Genomic DNA, 12,963 nt, shown 5'->3' with positions numbered 1-12,963 from the left:
CACGGAGGACCCAGCCTTCCTTCTCTGATGCCTCCCCTAACAGGCACCTCCGTCCCCTCCAGTGGCACCTGCAGGCCCTGCCACTCACTTACTGTCCTGCAACCCCACTGTCTCCTCCCTGACTGCCCAGAGACAGTCAAATGCAGCCTGTGCCCAGACAGGGACCCCTGTGCGCACACTTCCACCAACCCTAGTTCCCTGCCCACTCGTTCCTCTGTCCCCTTCTCCTCCCAGATGTCAAGAAGAAGTGGCTCTCTGGGGACTCTGTCTCTTTATTAGGAAGCAGGAAACGGGGTGGCCCTGCTCCATGGGGAGGGGCAGGGCAGCAGGAGCCCCCCTCCCCCCGAACAGCTCCAGCCCATGGGGGGCGGAGCCAGCAGCAGCAGGAGGACGTTAGCACAGCTGCCCTGTCACTCCTCATCTTCATCTTCTTCCAGAGGCGGCCGATTCCGCTTGAAGAAGCCCACCTGGGGGTGCACAGGGGCCAGTCCGAGCCTCAGTGGGGAGTGCTGCGGACCAGCAGCCGCAAGGCCCCCTGCCTGCCCCAGCACGGAGCACAGACCCCTGCTGGGCTCACAATACGAACTTCCCCCGCTCGGAGCCGGTGCTTGGAGCTTGGTGGGTTCTGGCAGCATTTTTGGTTTTTCTGCCCTGTTTTTTTCTTACACATTGATGTTTGTGTTTCTCTCTGATTCAAGTGCATGGCAACATGTATCTAATCCTTGTGGCCTTCCCGTCTTCCCAGGCAGCAGAGGGGCCGGGAGCAGGTTCTAGAGTGGCCCCTGGGTCTCCGGCCTCACTCAGGGGGGGAAGAACAGAGACACAGGAGGTGCCAGGTTGTGCCGTGTCCTATGTAGCAGTCAGGACCTCCAGAAAGCAGGACTCCTGCCCTGTGGCTCCTCGCAGGGGTGTGTGAGTGTGTGTGTGTGTGTGTGAGCATATGTATGAGGGTGTGTGTATGAGTGTGAGACTGTGAGTGTGTGTGAATGTATGTGTGTGTCTGAAAGTGTGAGTGTGATTATGTGTATCTGAGTCTGTGTGTGTGTGCATGTGTGTGGTGAGTGTGTGTGTGTGTGTGTGTGTGGGAGAGTCTGTGTGGGATCTCAAGGCTGTAGGATTTCAGGTACCTCCCTTCCAGGGGTGTGTGCCCTGGGAGAGCTGCTCTGGAGGACACTGGAATAGTGCCGAGGTGGGCCCCTGGGCCAGATCACCCACGTGGGCCCTGCCCCTCCCTGCCTCCCCGTGTGCCCACCTGGGGCCTCCAGCACTCCCCATGCCTCACCTTCCACATGGCCAGGACCAGGAGGGTAAGCAGCAGGAGGCCGCCCAGGGCGCCAACCAGCACCCACCAGATTGGAACAGGCTTCTCATCCAAGACACGGAGCAGCTGTGTCTGCACCTGCGTGCAAGCCCCGGCTCTCACCAGACCCACACCTGGAGCAGAGCCACCCGCCTGCTGACCAGCCCTCAGCCCCGGGGGGCCCCACTCCCATCCTGGCTGGGCGCTGGCCCAGGAGACACAGTGGGCGCTGCGTCTCCCTCATCCCCCATCCCCACCCTCACCCTCACTCCCACCCCCACCCCCCACTGACCAGAGCTTCCCCGCTGGGCAGGCTGAGCGCGGGCACCGCGTAGGGGAGAGAGGAGACATTGAACCAAGCGTGCGACTGCAGCACAAACTGATCCAGCGGCCTCTGGAGAGGGCGGGGGCGAAAGTCACTCACCCCCCCCCCCCCAACTTGGTGGCAGGAGTCCAAGCCCCTGCCCTCGCGCCACAGGGGAAGCCTCTCCCTTGCTCCCGCCCCCCCACCCCAGCTCGGTGCTCGCCTCCCGGAGGCCCCGCCCCGAGCCCCGCCCACCCGCGTGCTGCCTACCTCGCGGAGGCTGGACAGCCCCAGCAGGGCCAGCACGGTGACCATGGCCCGCTGCCCGCGCGCCATCTCCTGCAGCTCACATCGCACCACGGTGCAGGGCGCCGAGCCACAGCTCTGAGGGGATGCTTCATCAGTCCCGTCCCTCCTGGCCCCTCACCCCCTCGCCCCAAGGAGCCAACACAGGGCAGGCAGGGACCTCGGGCAGCCCCGGCCTCCTGGAGATGGCTGGAGCGAGTGGTTCCTCCCGCAACCCTCAGTACCCGGGGGCTTGGAAACCTCGCTTTGGCCTTTTCCCCCCCTTTTTCTCAATAGAGTGGGAAACTTAAGAAATGCAAGGGTCCCCCAGCCACCAGCGAGGTCCTTTGTGTTCACTTGGCGTGGCCCGCAGAGGCCCACGTCATCGCCCTCCCTCCCCTGCAGAGCCCCGGCGCCCTCTCACTACCAGGACCGGATCCCAAAGCCCCGCGGACGAGGAAGGCTGTGGCTCCGGCAGGTCGGCATGCCTGCGCTCGCGCCGGTGCCCCGGGTGCACGGGAGAGGGGCTGGGAGTGGGCAGCCTCCAGTTCAGCTGGGGAGGCCAAGAAGCAGTCAGTCCCCCTACACACACCAGGTGCCTGGGACCCCGCCCCCAGCTTCCGCTCACCCAGGCGCTCACCTTGAGGGGGTTGGGCGAAGGCTGCGGGGAGCACTGGAGGCCCCCCTGCGGCTCTATGCCCAGGATGTAGAGCAGGTCCGAGGGCCCGGACTGGCCCGGGAGGTGGACGGTCAGGCGGAGACCCCTCACGGTGCCCGGGCCATTGTTGTGGAGCTGGGGTGGTGATGGCCAGGCAGCAGGTGGCTCAGAGCCAGGGCACAGCACCTAGGCCCCTCCCTCCCCAGCTGGGACCCGGCGGGGGCTCCCTACCTCGTAGGTGTGCTCCACTTTGAGGTCCAAGCTGTACTGTTCCTGGTCACCTTCTTCTGCCAGCAGCAGCGAGGCTGGAAAGGAGTTCCTGCAGGTGCCCAAGCCCCCCAGAGGGTGAGTGGTCTCCAGACTGCATCCCCTGGGACACCTAACTGTGCAGCCTTGCCGGCATCTCCCTTGGGCGCCCTCTCTCTTACCCTCGCAGCTCCACTTGAGCAGCAGCGCGGATCGGCACCGCCAGCAGCACAGCCTCGCTGTTGGGGTTCTGGCTGTTCTTGCTGCAGGGGAGGGGTGAGGAGAAGCGGGTCACCCACTCACTGCCCCATGCCTGGGGCGGGCCAGGGAGCGCTGACTGCACCCAGAGCGTGGTGCGCTGAGTCAGCCGGAGAAAGAACTCCTCTAAGGTCCCAGGAGTCAGACGTCAACCTCTGACCCAAGAAAGGAAGGGCGGGCCTGGCCGGAAGGAAGGCGTCTCTGGAAGACCCTTCTGTAGGGAAGGGGCCTGAGGGTCTCTGCACTGGGGCTGGACAGGGGAGGGGGTGGCTAGGTGCGCTCCCCAGAGCCGGGTACCTCCTGATCTGCAGCTGGAGGGATACAGACTCGCCAGCATCCTCCAGGTTCCCCACGCTCACCAGCATCGTGATTCCTATCTGGGAGATGGGGAGGGCCCAAGTCACCGCCCCAAAGCCCGCTCTGGGCAGCCCTGCCCTGAATGCGCTCCCAGTGGCCCCCCTCCCAGCTCGCCCTGTACCCAGGACACACAGCCGCCGGGGGTGTGAGGCCCGGGATTCTAACCCAGGGCTCTCGGACTCCAAAACCTAGCCCTGGACCCGGCTGCGGCCGCGCCCGGGCCGGAAGCCTTACCCGCACCTGCTTCATGGGGTTACCGAGCTCGCACAGCACCACCTTGGTCTCGTTCTCCTTCCTCTGGTTACAGATGAGTCTCTCCAAGCCCTGGGGGGGGGGGGGGGCGGTGCTTAAGCTCCTTTAGAAAGGATGTGTGGGGGGGCACTTGTGTGCCTGGGTGAGCAGGGGCACTGGGGGAGGCCAGGGTGGGATTCTGCTTTGGCGTCACTGTCACACTTTGTTTTTTTAAGTGAATTTTCATTTGGGAAATAATAACCTAAAAATGCATTGCATAGAGACTGACCCCCTTGTTATAAACTACAGCAAAAACCAAAATCAATAGGTGAGGTGCCTTCAAAAAGTTTGTGGGAAAATGGAATGCAAAGGTTACGATTATTTATGCCCAGAAGCATTGGAAACCTGCTGCTAGCTTTTCATACTGCACGTTCTCCATGTGCTTTCTTGCAGTGCCCTTTGTACCTCTGCTAGTGACTGTCAATTTCGGAGGAAAAAGATCGGGCACAGGTTCCAGCTACCATTTGGTTTCTGAGACATTTGGGGGTTTTTCGATAGAGTTCTTGAATTCGTGCCATTAGGGAGTATTCCTCTTCCAAACACCTTGTCTGGCCAAGCACACGGGACATGGGAGCTCTTGCAGTGGGATATGGACAGGGTGGAGGCTCCTGCACGTGCCAGGACCCTGCAGTGCCCTAGGGCTGGGCCTCACCTCCATGGTGCTCACTGCCCGCATGTAGTGGGCCCCCAGGGGCAGGTGCACTGCCAGCTCTGCCTCGTAGGCCCCCTCCCCGTCGTTGGCCGCGACCATCTGCAGCTCCAGCACATTGTCAGCCCCAATCAGGAGAGGGGAGCCCTTCCTGCGGGGGGGGGGGAGGGAGAGGAGTGAAGCCAGGGAGGATGAGAGGCGGCAGGGGGCCGAGAGCCCGGGGAGGGGCAGAGTGGGAGGTCCCCTTACAGGCTGGCCGTGAGGTGAAGCTGGGGCACGCACACGTCATCTTCCCCACACTCCAGGATGATGCGGGTCTAGGGGGGCACATTGAGGGGTGTGGGTAACTGGGCCCCTCTGAGGCTTGGGGGCCACACCAGGGTTAGGAAAACAACAATGGGCTTGGGATTCTTATCAGAGCTTAGGGAATAAGGGACCAGTGCTGTGGCACAGCAGGTGAAGCCACCACTTGGGATGCCGGCACCCCAGATCACAGCGCTGGTTCAAGTCCCCGCTGGTCCACTTCCAATGCAGCTCCCTGCTAATGCCCCGGGGAAGGCAGCAGAAGATGGCCTAAGTGCTTGGTCCCCCCCACCCACATGGGAGACCAGGATGGAGTTCCAGGCTCCTGGCCCACCCTGTTTTCTGTGGCCATTTGGGGGTTGAACCAGTGGATGGAATATCCTTTCTCTCTCTTTCTCTCCCTCTCTCCATCACTCTGCCTTTCAAATAAATAAAGCAAATCTTACAAAAAATATCTGAAGCTGAAAAAGTTTGGAGTTGACCTCAAGGTTTAGGGGATATTGGGATTTTCGCTAGTCTCTCTCTGTATATATCATAAACATAAACATACTCTGCACATACACAAACACTTGAATTATTTGAGAGGCAGAGAGAGAGAGAAACAGGCAGATAGAGCTCCACTGGTTCACTCCCCAAACGCCCACAGCAGCCAGGGCTGGGCCCAGCAAAGCTGAGAATTCAACCTGAGTCTCCCAGGTGGGTGACTTGAGCCACCTTCACTCCCTCCCAGGGTCTGTATTGGCAAAAAGCTGGGATCAGGCACTGGCACTGGGGATTGAGCCCAGGCGCTCGGATATGGGATGCAGGCATCTTAACTGATAAGCCAGATATCGGAGTGACATCAAGGTCTGGGGTACACATCATGATTTGGACACTACCCCAACCCAGGCTTTCTATCAGGGGCCCTGTACCACTCCCACCCGTCCCCACCTGCTCCTGCACATGGGTGTTTCCGTGCAGGACCACGGCAGGGGCCACGCCAGCCTCCTTGGGCTGCAAGGACACGTTGAAGCTGAGCACGATGGGGCTCAGCTTGTCCCGGAAGTCCGCCTCATCCTAGGAGGGAGACAGGAGTCAGGCCATCTTGCTCCCATGCACATCCTGCTGATGACCCCTGGACCCACAGCACCCAGCCCAGTGCCCCAGGTGCACACACCCAGCCCAGCCGAACCCCTGCCTGTGCGTACACGAAGGAAGGCCGTGGTGTTGTGGCAGAGGCGGCTCTGCCTCCCGCCCAGGTCCATGCTCAGGGTGGAGCTCGCCTGCTGAGAGCCCAGCAACAGCACTCGCCGGCCCTGGCGGGGCTTCTGGCGGTCCAGCTGCAGCTCAGCCTGCAGGGCTGCAGGACAAGCAGGCCCGGTCAAGACCGCCTGGCCAGCTGCGGGGGAGCCTGGGCCCTCCTCCCGCCTGCGCCTCCCGAGCCACTCACACAGCCTCTGGGGAATGTTGTGCCCGGTGACCCACACACACATCTGGATGTTGAAGCTGCAAAGACGTGAGTGGGTTCAGGGGCGAGGGCCGGCCCAGGGAACCACAGGTCCCGGCTGCCGCGCGCCCGCGCCTCCTCACCAGCTCACGGGGGTGTTGGTCTGGTGTAGGACACAGTTCTTCACGGCAGGGTTCAGCGAATCTTGCACCAGCAGCTGGACATCAGCCACAACCACCGGCTGGGCTCTAGCGGGACAGAGGGGGGCTTGCCGTTGTGGCCCCTTTGGGGTCAGCTTCCTCCCGCCCCCCGCCCCCAGAGTCAGCGCTCACCTGTACACAACCACCTTGTCGGCCCCATAAGCTCCCACCAGCAGATCTAAACATTGCAAGAGGGGCCGGGATTGGCAGTTAGAGAGGGCATGGGGGCGGCATCTCATCTCCCTTAGGGCTCCGCACACCACCTCCCCTGCCCCGGGAAGTCTGACCTGCTCCCCTCCACCCCAGGCTTCCCAGCCGTACACAGCGGTCAGAGCCCCCAGTGGGGCGGGCGCCAGGTCAGGCCCCGGGCCTCCTGGCTGTCTCTCAGCACTTGCAGCAAAGGCACCTGGGTATCCGTTGTCATCGATGTCTGTGGCACCTCTCAGACAGAAGCCAAAGCCAGAGCCCGCGGGGAAGGGGCTGTCCAGAACCTGGGAGGGATGTGGGTTCAGCCCCTCGCTCTGCCCCAGGTACACCAGCACTTGGCCCTGACCGCTCGGACCCCCGTAGGGTGCGGCCACCGCAACATCTGGAAAGGTAACAGAAAGGCATGGCTGCTTGTTATTCAACCTCCCCCAGGGGCACAGCTTCCTGGGCTCCCTCTCTGGGTCGGCTCCGGAGGACCAAGAGCAGGCTGCCCAGTGTGAGGCCGGAGTTTGCGGTGGGAGAGAGGTTGGTCAGGCAGCACTGTTAGGAAAACAGCATCAGCCTCCACGAACTGCCGAGGAAAAGAGATCAACAAGGTTCCATTTAGTCCTGAACAGGAGGCATTATTCCACTAATTTTAGGTAAAAAGTGTGGGCTCCAGAATATGGAGTAGCTGAAGCTTATTGAATACAGGCCCCCAGCTCCCCCCTGGGGCCCTGCGCTTCCCCCCCGCAGACTCAGGCACACCCCACAGGCTCTCACTCACCTCTGAAAGCGCACCTGTTGTCAGAGCGGCATCTCTGAGAGCTCTTCGTGTCTGACACGAGCGCGTCTTTGATACGTGCCTTGCGCCTGCCTTCCCTTTGCCTCCCGACTTTGTTGACAGCATGTTATGCATGCAGCTCTCTTTGAACTGTCTTCACCGGTTTCTCTGACCTTGCCATAGGCTGAGCCGGCTTGTCCCACTGCCAGCCCTGGGCGAACCCAGCTCGGGGCACCATGAGCCCCTGACCCCAGCGCCCTGGAGGCTGCCCCGCTGTCTGGCCAGGTCCTGCTCACTCCTCCCAGTCTGCTCAGCACCTGTTTCTAGCTTCCTCCATCCTTGCAGCACCTGGCCCTGGGCTTCTCACAGGGGACCGCATCTCTCACTTCTTAAGGGAAGCGGCCCCACCGTGGTGCTGCGAACACGCACCAGCTCCCTTTCTCCCGTTTGTGTTTGACATTGGAACAGGTGTTGCTCTCTTTACCCGGCGCCAGGCTGTGTACCCCCTGCGCATCACAGGACCCTCTTCTGGCTCCGCCCCCTGGCTCCTCTGGCTCCGCCTCCTGGCCCCTCTGGCTCCGCCCATGACTCCTCTGGCTCCACCCCCTGCTCCCCATGGCACATTTTCTCCCATTCAACCCCTTCCATTTTCCTCCACACTTAATTCATCTTTCCTGACTGAAGCTCCTCCTGGCTCCCCCTACCCTCGGGTCAAGCCAAGGCTTTCTGTTGAGGCTGTTAACCCCCCTGCAGCAAGTGGGGGCTCCTCTCTCCTCACCATTGTAGCCATCCCTGTTGAGGTCGCCCAGGGGTGCGATCGCAGAGCCAAACCGCCCGTAGAGCTGCGTGCCGGTCAGCAGGAGGCTGGGTGCGCCCAGCAGGTGGGGGCCTTGCAGCTGCAGGAACAAGTACACGCGCCCCACCTCGGCCAGCTTGCGGTCTGCCTGGCTCGCCATGAACAGGGGAGCGCCCACCAGTAGGTCATGCCTCCTGCGGGCAGAGGGGTGGTCAGCTGGGGCTGGCTAGGGGCAGCTGGGGGCTAGGGCCAAATCTTGCCCACACTGGCTCTCAGCTCCCGGGGCGGTCGTGCCCAAGGCAGGGCTGGCAGAGGTAACTGGGGAACCAACGGGGTAGGGGTGAGGCGTCCCCCTCCTCACCCATCCCCGTTGACGTCAGTGACCGCCACGGAGTGCCCAAAATATGAAGCCATCTGCAAGGAGACAAGGACACCTTCGTTTGTACCTCCCATCCCCCCAGATATTCTGTGGTCTTAGTTTCTTGGCTTCAGCCAGTCCCACCGCGGCCCGGCCCCCACCTGCTCTCCCTGCAGCCGGTGCAGCCTGTAGAAGTGGGAATCCAAAATTTCCACCTGCATGGACAGTGCATGGAGCGCGTCATGTTTGCTCCCCGTGAGAAGGGCAGGAAATGCCTGAGGACTGGGGACACTGATGCCAGTGGTGTGGTGGAGGGCACTCACCGCTCCCATGGTCCAGCTCCAAGTGGGGGCACCGAGGACATACTCTGGGGGAGAGCCAGGCTCAGCGGGTGGGGTCCCTAGAGCCCACTCCCTCCCACCCGCTCCGCGCGCCGCTTCTCCCGGGCTGGGCTCCCAACCCCGCCACTGAGCAGGTGGACTTCTTACCTGTTGTGCTGGGATCCCCGTTGAATTCGCCCACGGCCACCGAGTACCCTGGGGACAAATTAAATCTTAGCAGGAGGGTGCTGGGGGCAAGAGAAGAGGGGACTCAGAGGCCACCCAGTCCGAACCCGGCACTGTGCAGAGCCGTCCAGAGGCGGGGCGCTGTAGGCGCTGCGGAGGCTCCCGAGGGGCAGGATCGGCGGAGGGGGCGGGGGGCGGTGACCCCTGGGGTGCTGGGGCTCCAGATTACCTCGGTAGCCGTCGAAGTACTTTCGGTTGCTGTAGTCGAAGGTGAAGTTCTGATGGGGCACGGTCCACAAGAGGACGCCCGGGCTGTAACTCGAGATGATACTGGCAATTGGAGCCCGGACCAGGAAACCTAGGGCGCGAGGGGCAGGGAGTGTGGGGGCCCAGACGCCAGGGGTCTCGCGGGGCCGTGAGAGGGGCGGAGGCGCACCGACTCGCACGTACCTAAGTAATAATAGCCGCCCGGAGCCCCCAGCACCAGCTCTCCTTCCTGAAAGGGAAGCCCTGGAGGTGAGAAGAGCGCCCGGCTCGTGCACTGCCCCCACCATGCTTTTGCCCCCAACTTGCCTGGGTGATCACGGAGCTGAAGCCCGCTTCGCAGGCGCGTAAGTCTCCTAGGGAAGACGGCTCAGTGAACCCACGGGGGAAGAAGCGAGCCTCGGCGCCTGCAGCACCGCGGGGCAATGCGCAAGCGCGAGGGGGCGGGGACAGGGTAATAAGGAGGCGTGGCTGAAGTCGGAGGGGCGGGACCAGGAGCTGGGCCGACGGTAAGACCAGATTGGAAGCAGGGCTGGCGGAGGTAAGGGGCGGGGCTAAGCAGTCTCGAGTGGGCGGAACCAGATGGAGGGTGGCCCTTACTAAGATACATTTTTTCGTAAACGTGGCTCATGGTGTTGCCACGACAGGGCGAGTACTCCGCGCGCCTCCCGCTAGGCAGATGAGCCACGAAGCAGCCCCCGACCGGCGTCTTCTCGGCCTCCGCTGCCTTTTCCAGGACGTTCCATTGCTGCCAGGGGGCGCAGGCCTGGACAGGGCCACGGGAGAGTGGGGAAGGGTGCGAGGCTCGGGCTGCCCCGTCCCCAGCGCGTCCCCTCCCCGACCGCCCCGTGCCGGTCTCGGGGCGCCCACCACAATGATGTCATTCCAGCTGACGACCGACGCCCCCAGGCCTTGCCGGGCCCTGAAGGTTTGGAAAAGTTGGGAGTTCGTTTTTCGGATCTCGTCGCCTGGAGGGCACACGAAGGGGTGGGGCGTTGAGTTCCATCTGGCCACGAACCTCCCCTTCTCCCTTTCCACCTTTGCGGGGGACTCACTGAGGTTGAAGGACAGTGGGCTGCACTGGCTGCCCTCGGCCTTCCAGGGGCACAGGAACACGCCGCCCGTCTCCTCCTGGCCGCGGCCCAGGGTCAGCGGGGCGCCCACCACGATGGCCACGCTGCGCGGGAAAGCAGGGTGAGCGCGCCGGGGGCCGCGTAGCTGGCGGGCACCGCATCGCTTTCCTACATGGGACCTCACACTTCATTGTGAGGGAGGGAAATCCCGTGCCTAAAGTAACCCAGCGAGTCGGGAGTGAAGCTGGGACTGATCCCACGGTTTGATTTGAACACGGGGTGTTCGGTATCCGTGAGAAAAGTATCGCCTACGCTGTCCGCGTCTCCACCGTCCGACCGCCAACCACCACCAGGGTCTCGCGTGCTCCTGGGAACCAGGTCCCTCCTTGGGAGGGGGTTTGAGTGCTGAGGGAGGCACGCGAAGTGGGGCGGGGATGCGTTGGCGCGGAGGGTCCCGCCGGGGTAGTTTTAACTGAGCTCTGCCACATGTCAATCAGGCAGAACGCCAACCCATGTACTGCACGTATACGGGGCATTTAGCATGGTCCCAGTCCAACACGGAGCAAGTTCATTGTGGAAGAACACTATCTTTTCTTCTGGCACCCAGGATGTGTACTATGTAGTGTCCGTGGGACCACTACTCGTGGAAAGGAGGGGAAAGCAACAGCCACGGGCAGGACCCGCGGTGGAGCTGAGATTCAGACCCAGTGTCAGATGGGGGTCAACACCCCAGGGCTAGGACTCTTCAAAAATCCCGGCTGCTCCACTTCCGATCCAGTTCCCTGCTAACGTGCCTGGGAGGGCAGTGGGGCAATAGTCCAGTCCTTGGGCCCCAGCCACCCACATGAGAGACCAGATGGAGTTCCCAGCTCCTGGCTCAGCCCCAGCCCCAACACTTGCGGCCATTTGGGAAGTGAACCAGCAGATGGAGAATCTCTTTCTGTCTCTCCCTCTCTCTCCTTGTTGGTCTACCTTTCAAGTAAATGTATATCTTTTTCTTTCTTTTTTTTTTCCAAGTAAATATATATTTTTAAAAAGAGTTGAACCAAGAGGGTGGACCCTTACCCCTTGCTCCCCAAACCGTTTTCACTGATCATTGAATGGGGACCACCTCAGGAAGGGGACTTGACTTCCCGGGAAGTGGCTCTCTTCAGTAGAGGAAATCCCCCAAGTGGCTGACACTTGAAGGCCCCATGTCCACTAGGACAAGTAGCCCAGGGTAACACAGGTATAAAAAGGAGGAGCCAGGTAGGCTGGCACTGTGGCATAGTGGGTAAAGCCACTGCCTGCAATGCCAGCATCCCAAATGGGTGTCGGTTTGTCCTGGCTGCTCTACTTCTGATCCAGCTCCCTGCTAATGGCCTGGGAAAAGTATCAGAAGCTGGCCAAAGTGTTTGGGTCCCTGCCACCCACGTGGGAGACCTGGAAGAAGCTCCTGGCTCCTGGCTCAGCCCTGGTCACTGCAGCCACTTTTGGGCAGTGAACCAGTGGATGGAAGATTGTTCTCTCCCCCTCCCTTTCTGTAACTCTTCCAAATAGACAAACAAAAATCTTAAAAAAAGGGGGGGGGGGGGGAGGGCAGGACTCTAACCTTGGTAGTCTGATTCCAAAGCCTGATCAATTCAACCATTAATGATCTATTGCTTCTTTTCAAATTGCTAATAACTGTGATGGGGATAAGAGAAATGGAGCAGAAAAGCAAGGCCGGATAGACACTTTTATAACTGGCAAACCAACTCGGGACATGTGCCCTTTTCTGTATCCCAACAGGACGATCCTCGGGGCAAAGCCAGGCATGCGCTTTTGGCTTCCCTTTGTTTCTGCTGTGGCCTCAACGCCCACCTCCCCACCGGTGTTCCTCCCTCTCACACCTGGGCCAGCTGTCCCCAGCATTCCTGACAAGAGCCCAACCCCAGCAGACGCCAGAAGTCACCTTGTTCAACTGCTCTCATCCACAGGGAACTTGAGAAGTAGTGATGTGCATGTGTGTGGGGTCCTTCTCTCCCCAGCATCGAAATGTCCCCCAGGGCTCACCTTCCATGGCTATCCTTGTAGAAGTCCAGTGAAAACCCAAAGTGGCTGCCATTGGGGCCTGTATAGACGGTGAGCTGCACTGGGTCCAGGTTCAAGGCCCAGGCTGGAGGTCCAGCACCAGGACCCAAGAGCAGCAGGGCCCATTCCAGAAACCAGAAGGCGTGCAGTGGACCCAAGGCTCTGGCCATCTTCCTTCTCCCACAACCTCCTAGGCAGGAATGGGTCAGCTCCTTCGTCTTCCCTCCAGTTCTCACCACAGGAAGTCTTTTCTTATCAAACTGGAACCCAAAGTTAACTTGCTCAACAGTAGGCAAAGGGCTGGCCCTGGACCCGGATGGTGTCTGGCGTTGCCAGGAAGGGGGTGAGGCCATCCTGGGGGTGGAAGCGCATGGCCGAAAGTCACAACTCCTGGCTTTTCCCAGGAGCAGCTGCTCGCCAAGTCCCACCGATCCTGCCTCTCAGCTGTCTCCTGATCCTTCACTCCAGCTCCTCTACCTCCAAGCTAGTCCACGCCATCCTCACGTGGTGCCCGAGAGTCCAGCTATGGACTGACTGTTCCTACAACGCCACAGGTCCACCCCGGCCCGCAGTCCTCCAGCTCCTCCCTCGCCCCATAGAGCTGGCTGCACCGCGGTGGCGCTTTGTAACTCGGCCAGGATGGGGGCAGGAACCCGGAAGCTGCTGC

The 12,963-nt window shown here is 61.3% G+C and overlaps 1 protein-coding gene across 1 annotated transcript; it reads right to left on the bottom strand.

Annotated features, from left to right (window-relative positions):
- Positions 1 to 222: 222 nt before the first annotated feature.
- ITGA2B (integrin subunit alpha 2b) lies at positions 223 to 12,481 on the bottom strand. The gene is made up of 30 exons (XM_062174840.1): positions 12,279 to 12,481; positions 10,227 to 10,348; positions 10,042 to 10,139; positions 9,772 to 9,937; positions 9,477 to 9,527; positions 9,358 to 9,399; positions 9,137 to 9,265; positions 8,890 to 8,937; positions 8,725 to 8,768; positions 8,563 to 8,616; positions 8,405 to 8,457; positions 8,026 to 8,237; positions 6,684 to 6,866; positions 6,410 to 6,455; positions 6,221 to 6,325; positions 6,081 to 6,136; positions 5,839 to 5,990; positions 5,582 to 5,707; positions 4,598 to 4,665; positions 4,352 to 4,499; positions 3,643 to 3,732; positions 3,349 to 3,428; positions 2,976 to 3,056; positions 2,779 to 2,866; positions 2,530 to 2,682; positions 2,317 to 2,442; positions 1,875 to 1,988; positions 1,593 to 1,694; positions 1,283 to 1,399; positions 223 to 467 (listed from the first exon to the last, which is right to left on the bottom strand). The coding sequence occupies exons 1-30, from the start codon at positions 12,464 to 12,466 to the stop codon at positions 411 to 413; spliced, it is 3,099 nt and encodes a 1,032-aa protein (XP_062030824.1). The 5' UTR covers positions 12,467 to 12,481; the 3' UTR covers positions 223 to 410.
- Between the last annotated feature and the right edge of the window lie 482 nt (positions 12,482 to 12,963).

The sequence above is a fragment of the Lepus europaeus genome, chromosome 18 (genome assembly GCF_033115175.1).
Source record: "Lepus europaeus isolate LE1 chromosome 18, mLepTim1.pri, whole genome shotgun sequence".
Classification (NCBI taxonomy): Eukaryota; Metazoa; Chordata; class Mammalia; order Lagomorpha; family Leporidae; genus Lepus; species Lepus europaeus.
The sequence above is the reverse complement of the archived record's forward strand: the minus strand, read 5'-3'. Positions and strand labels throughout refer to the sequence as shown.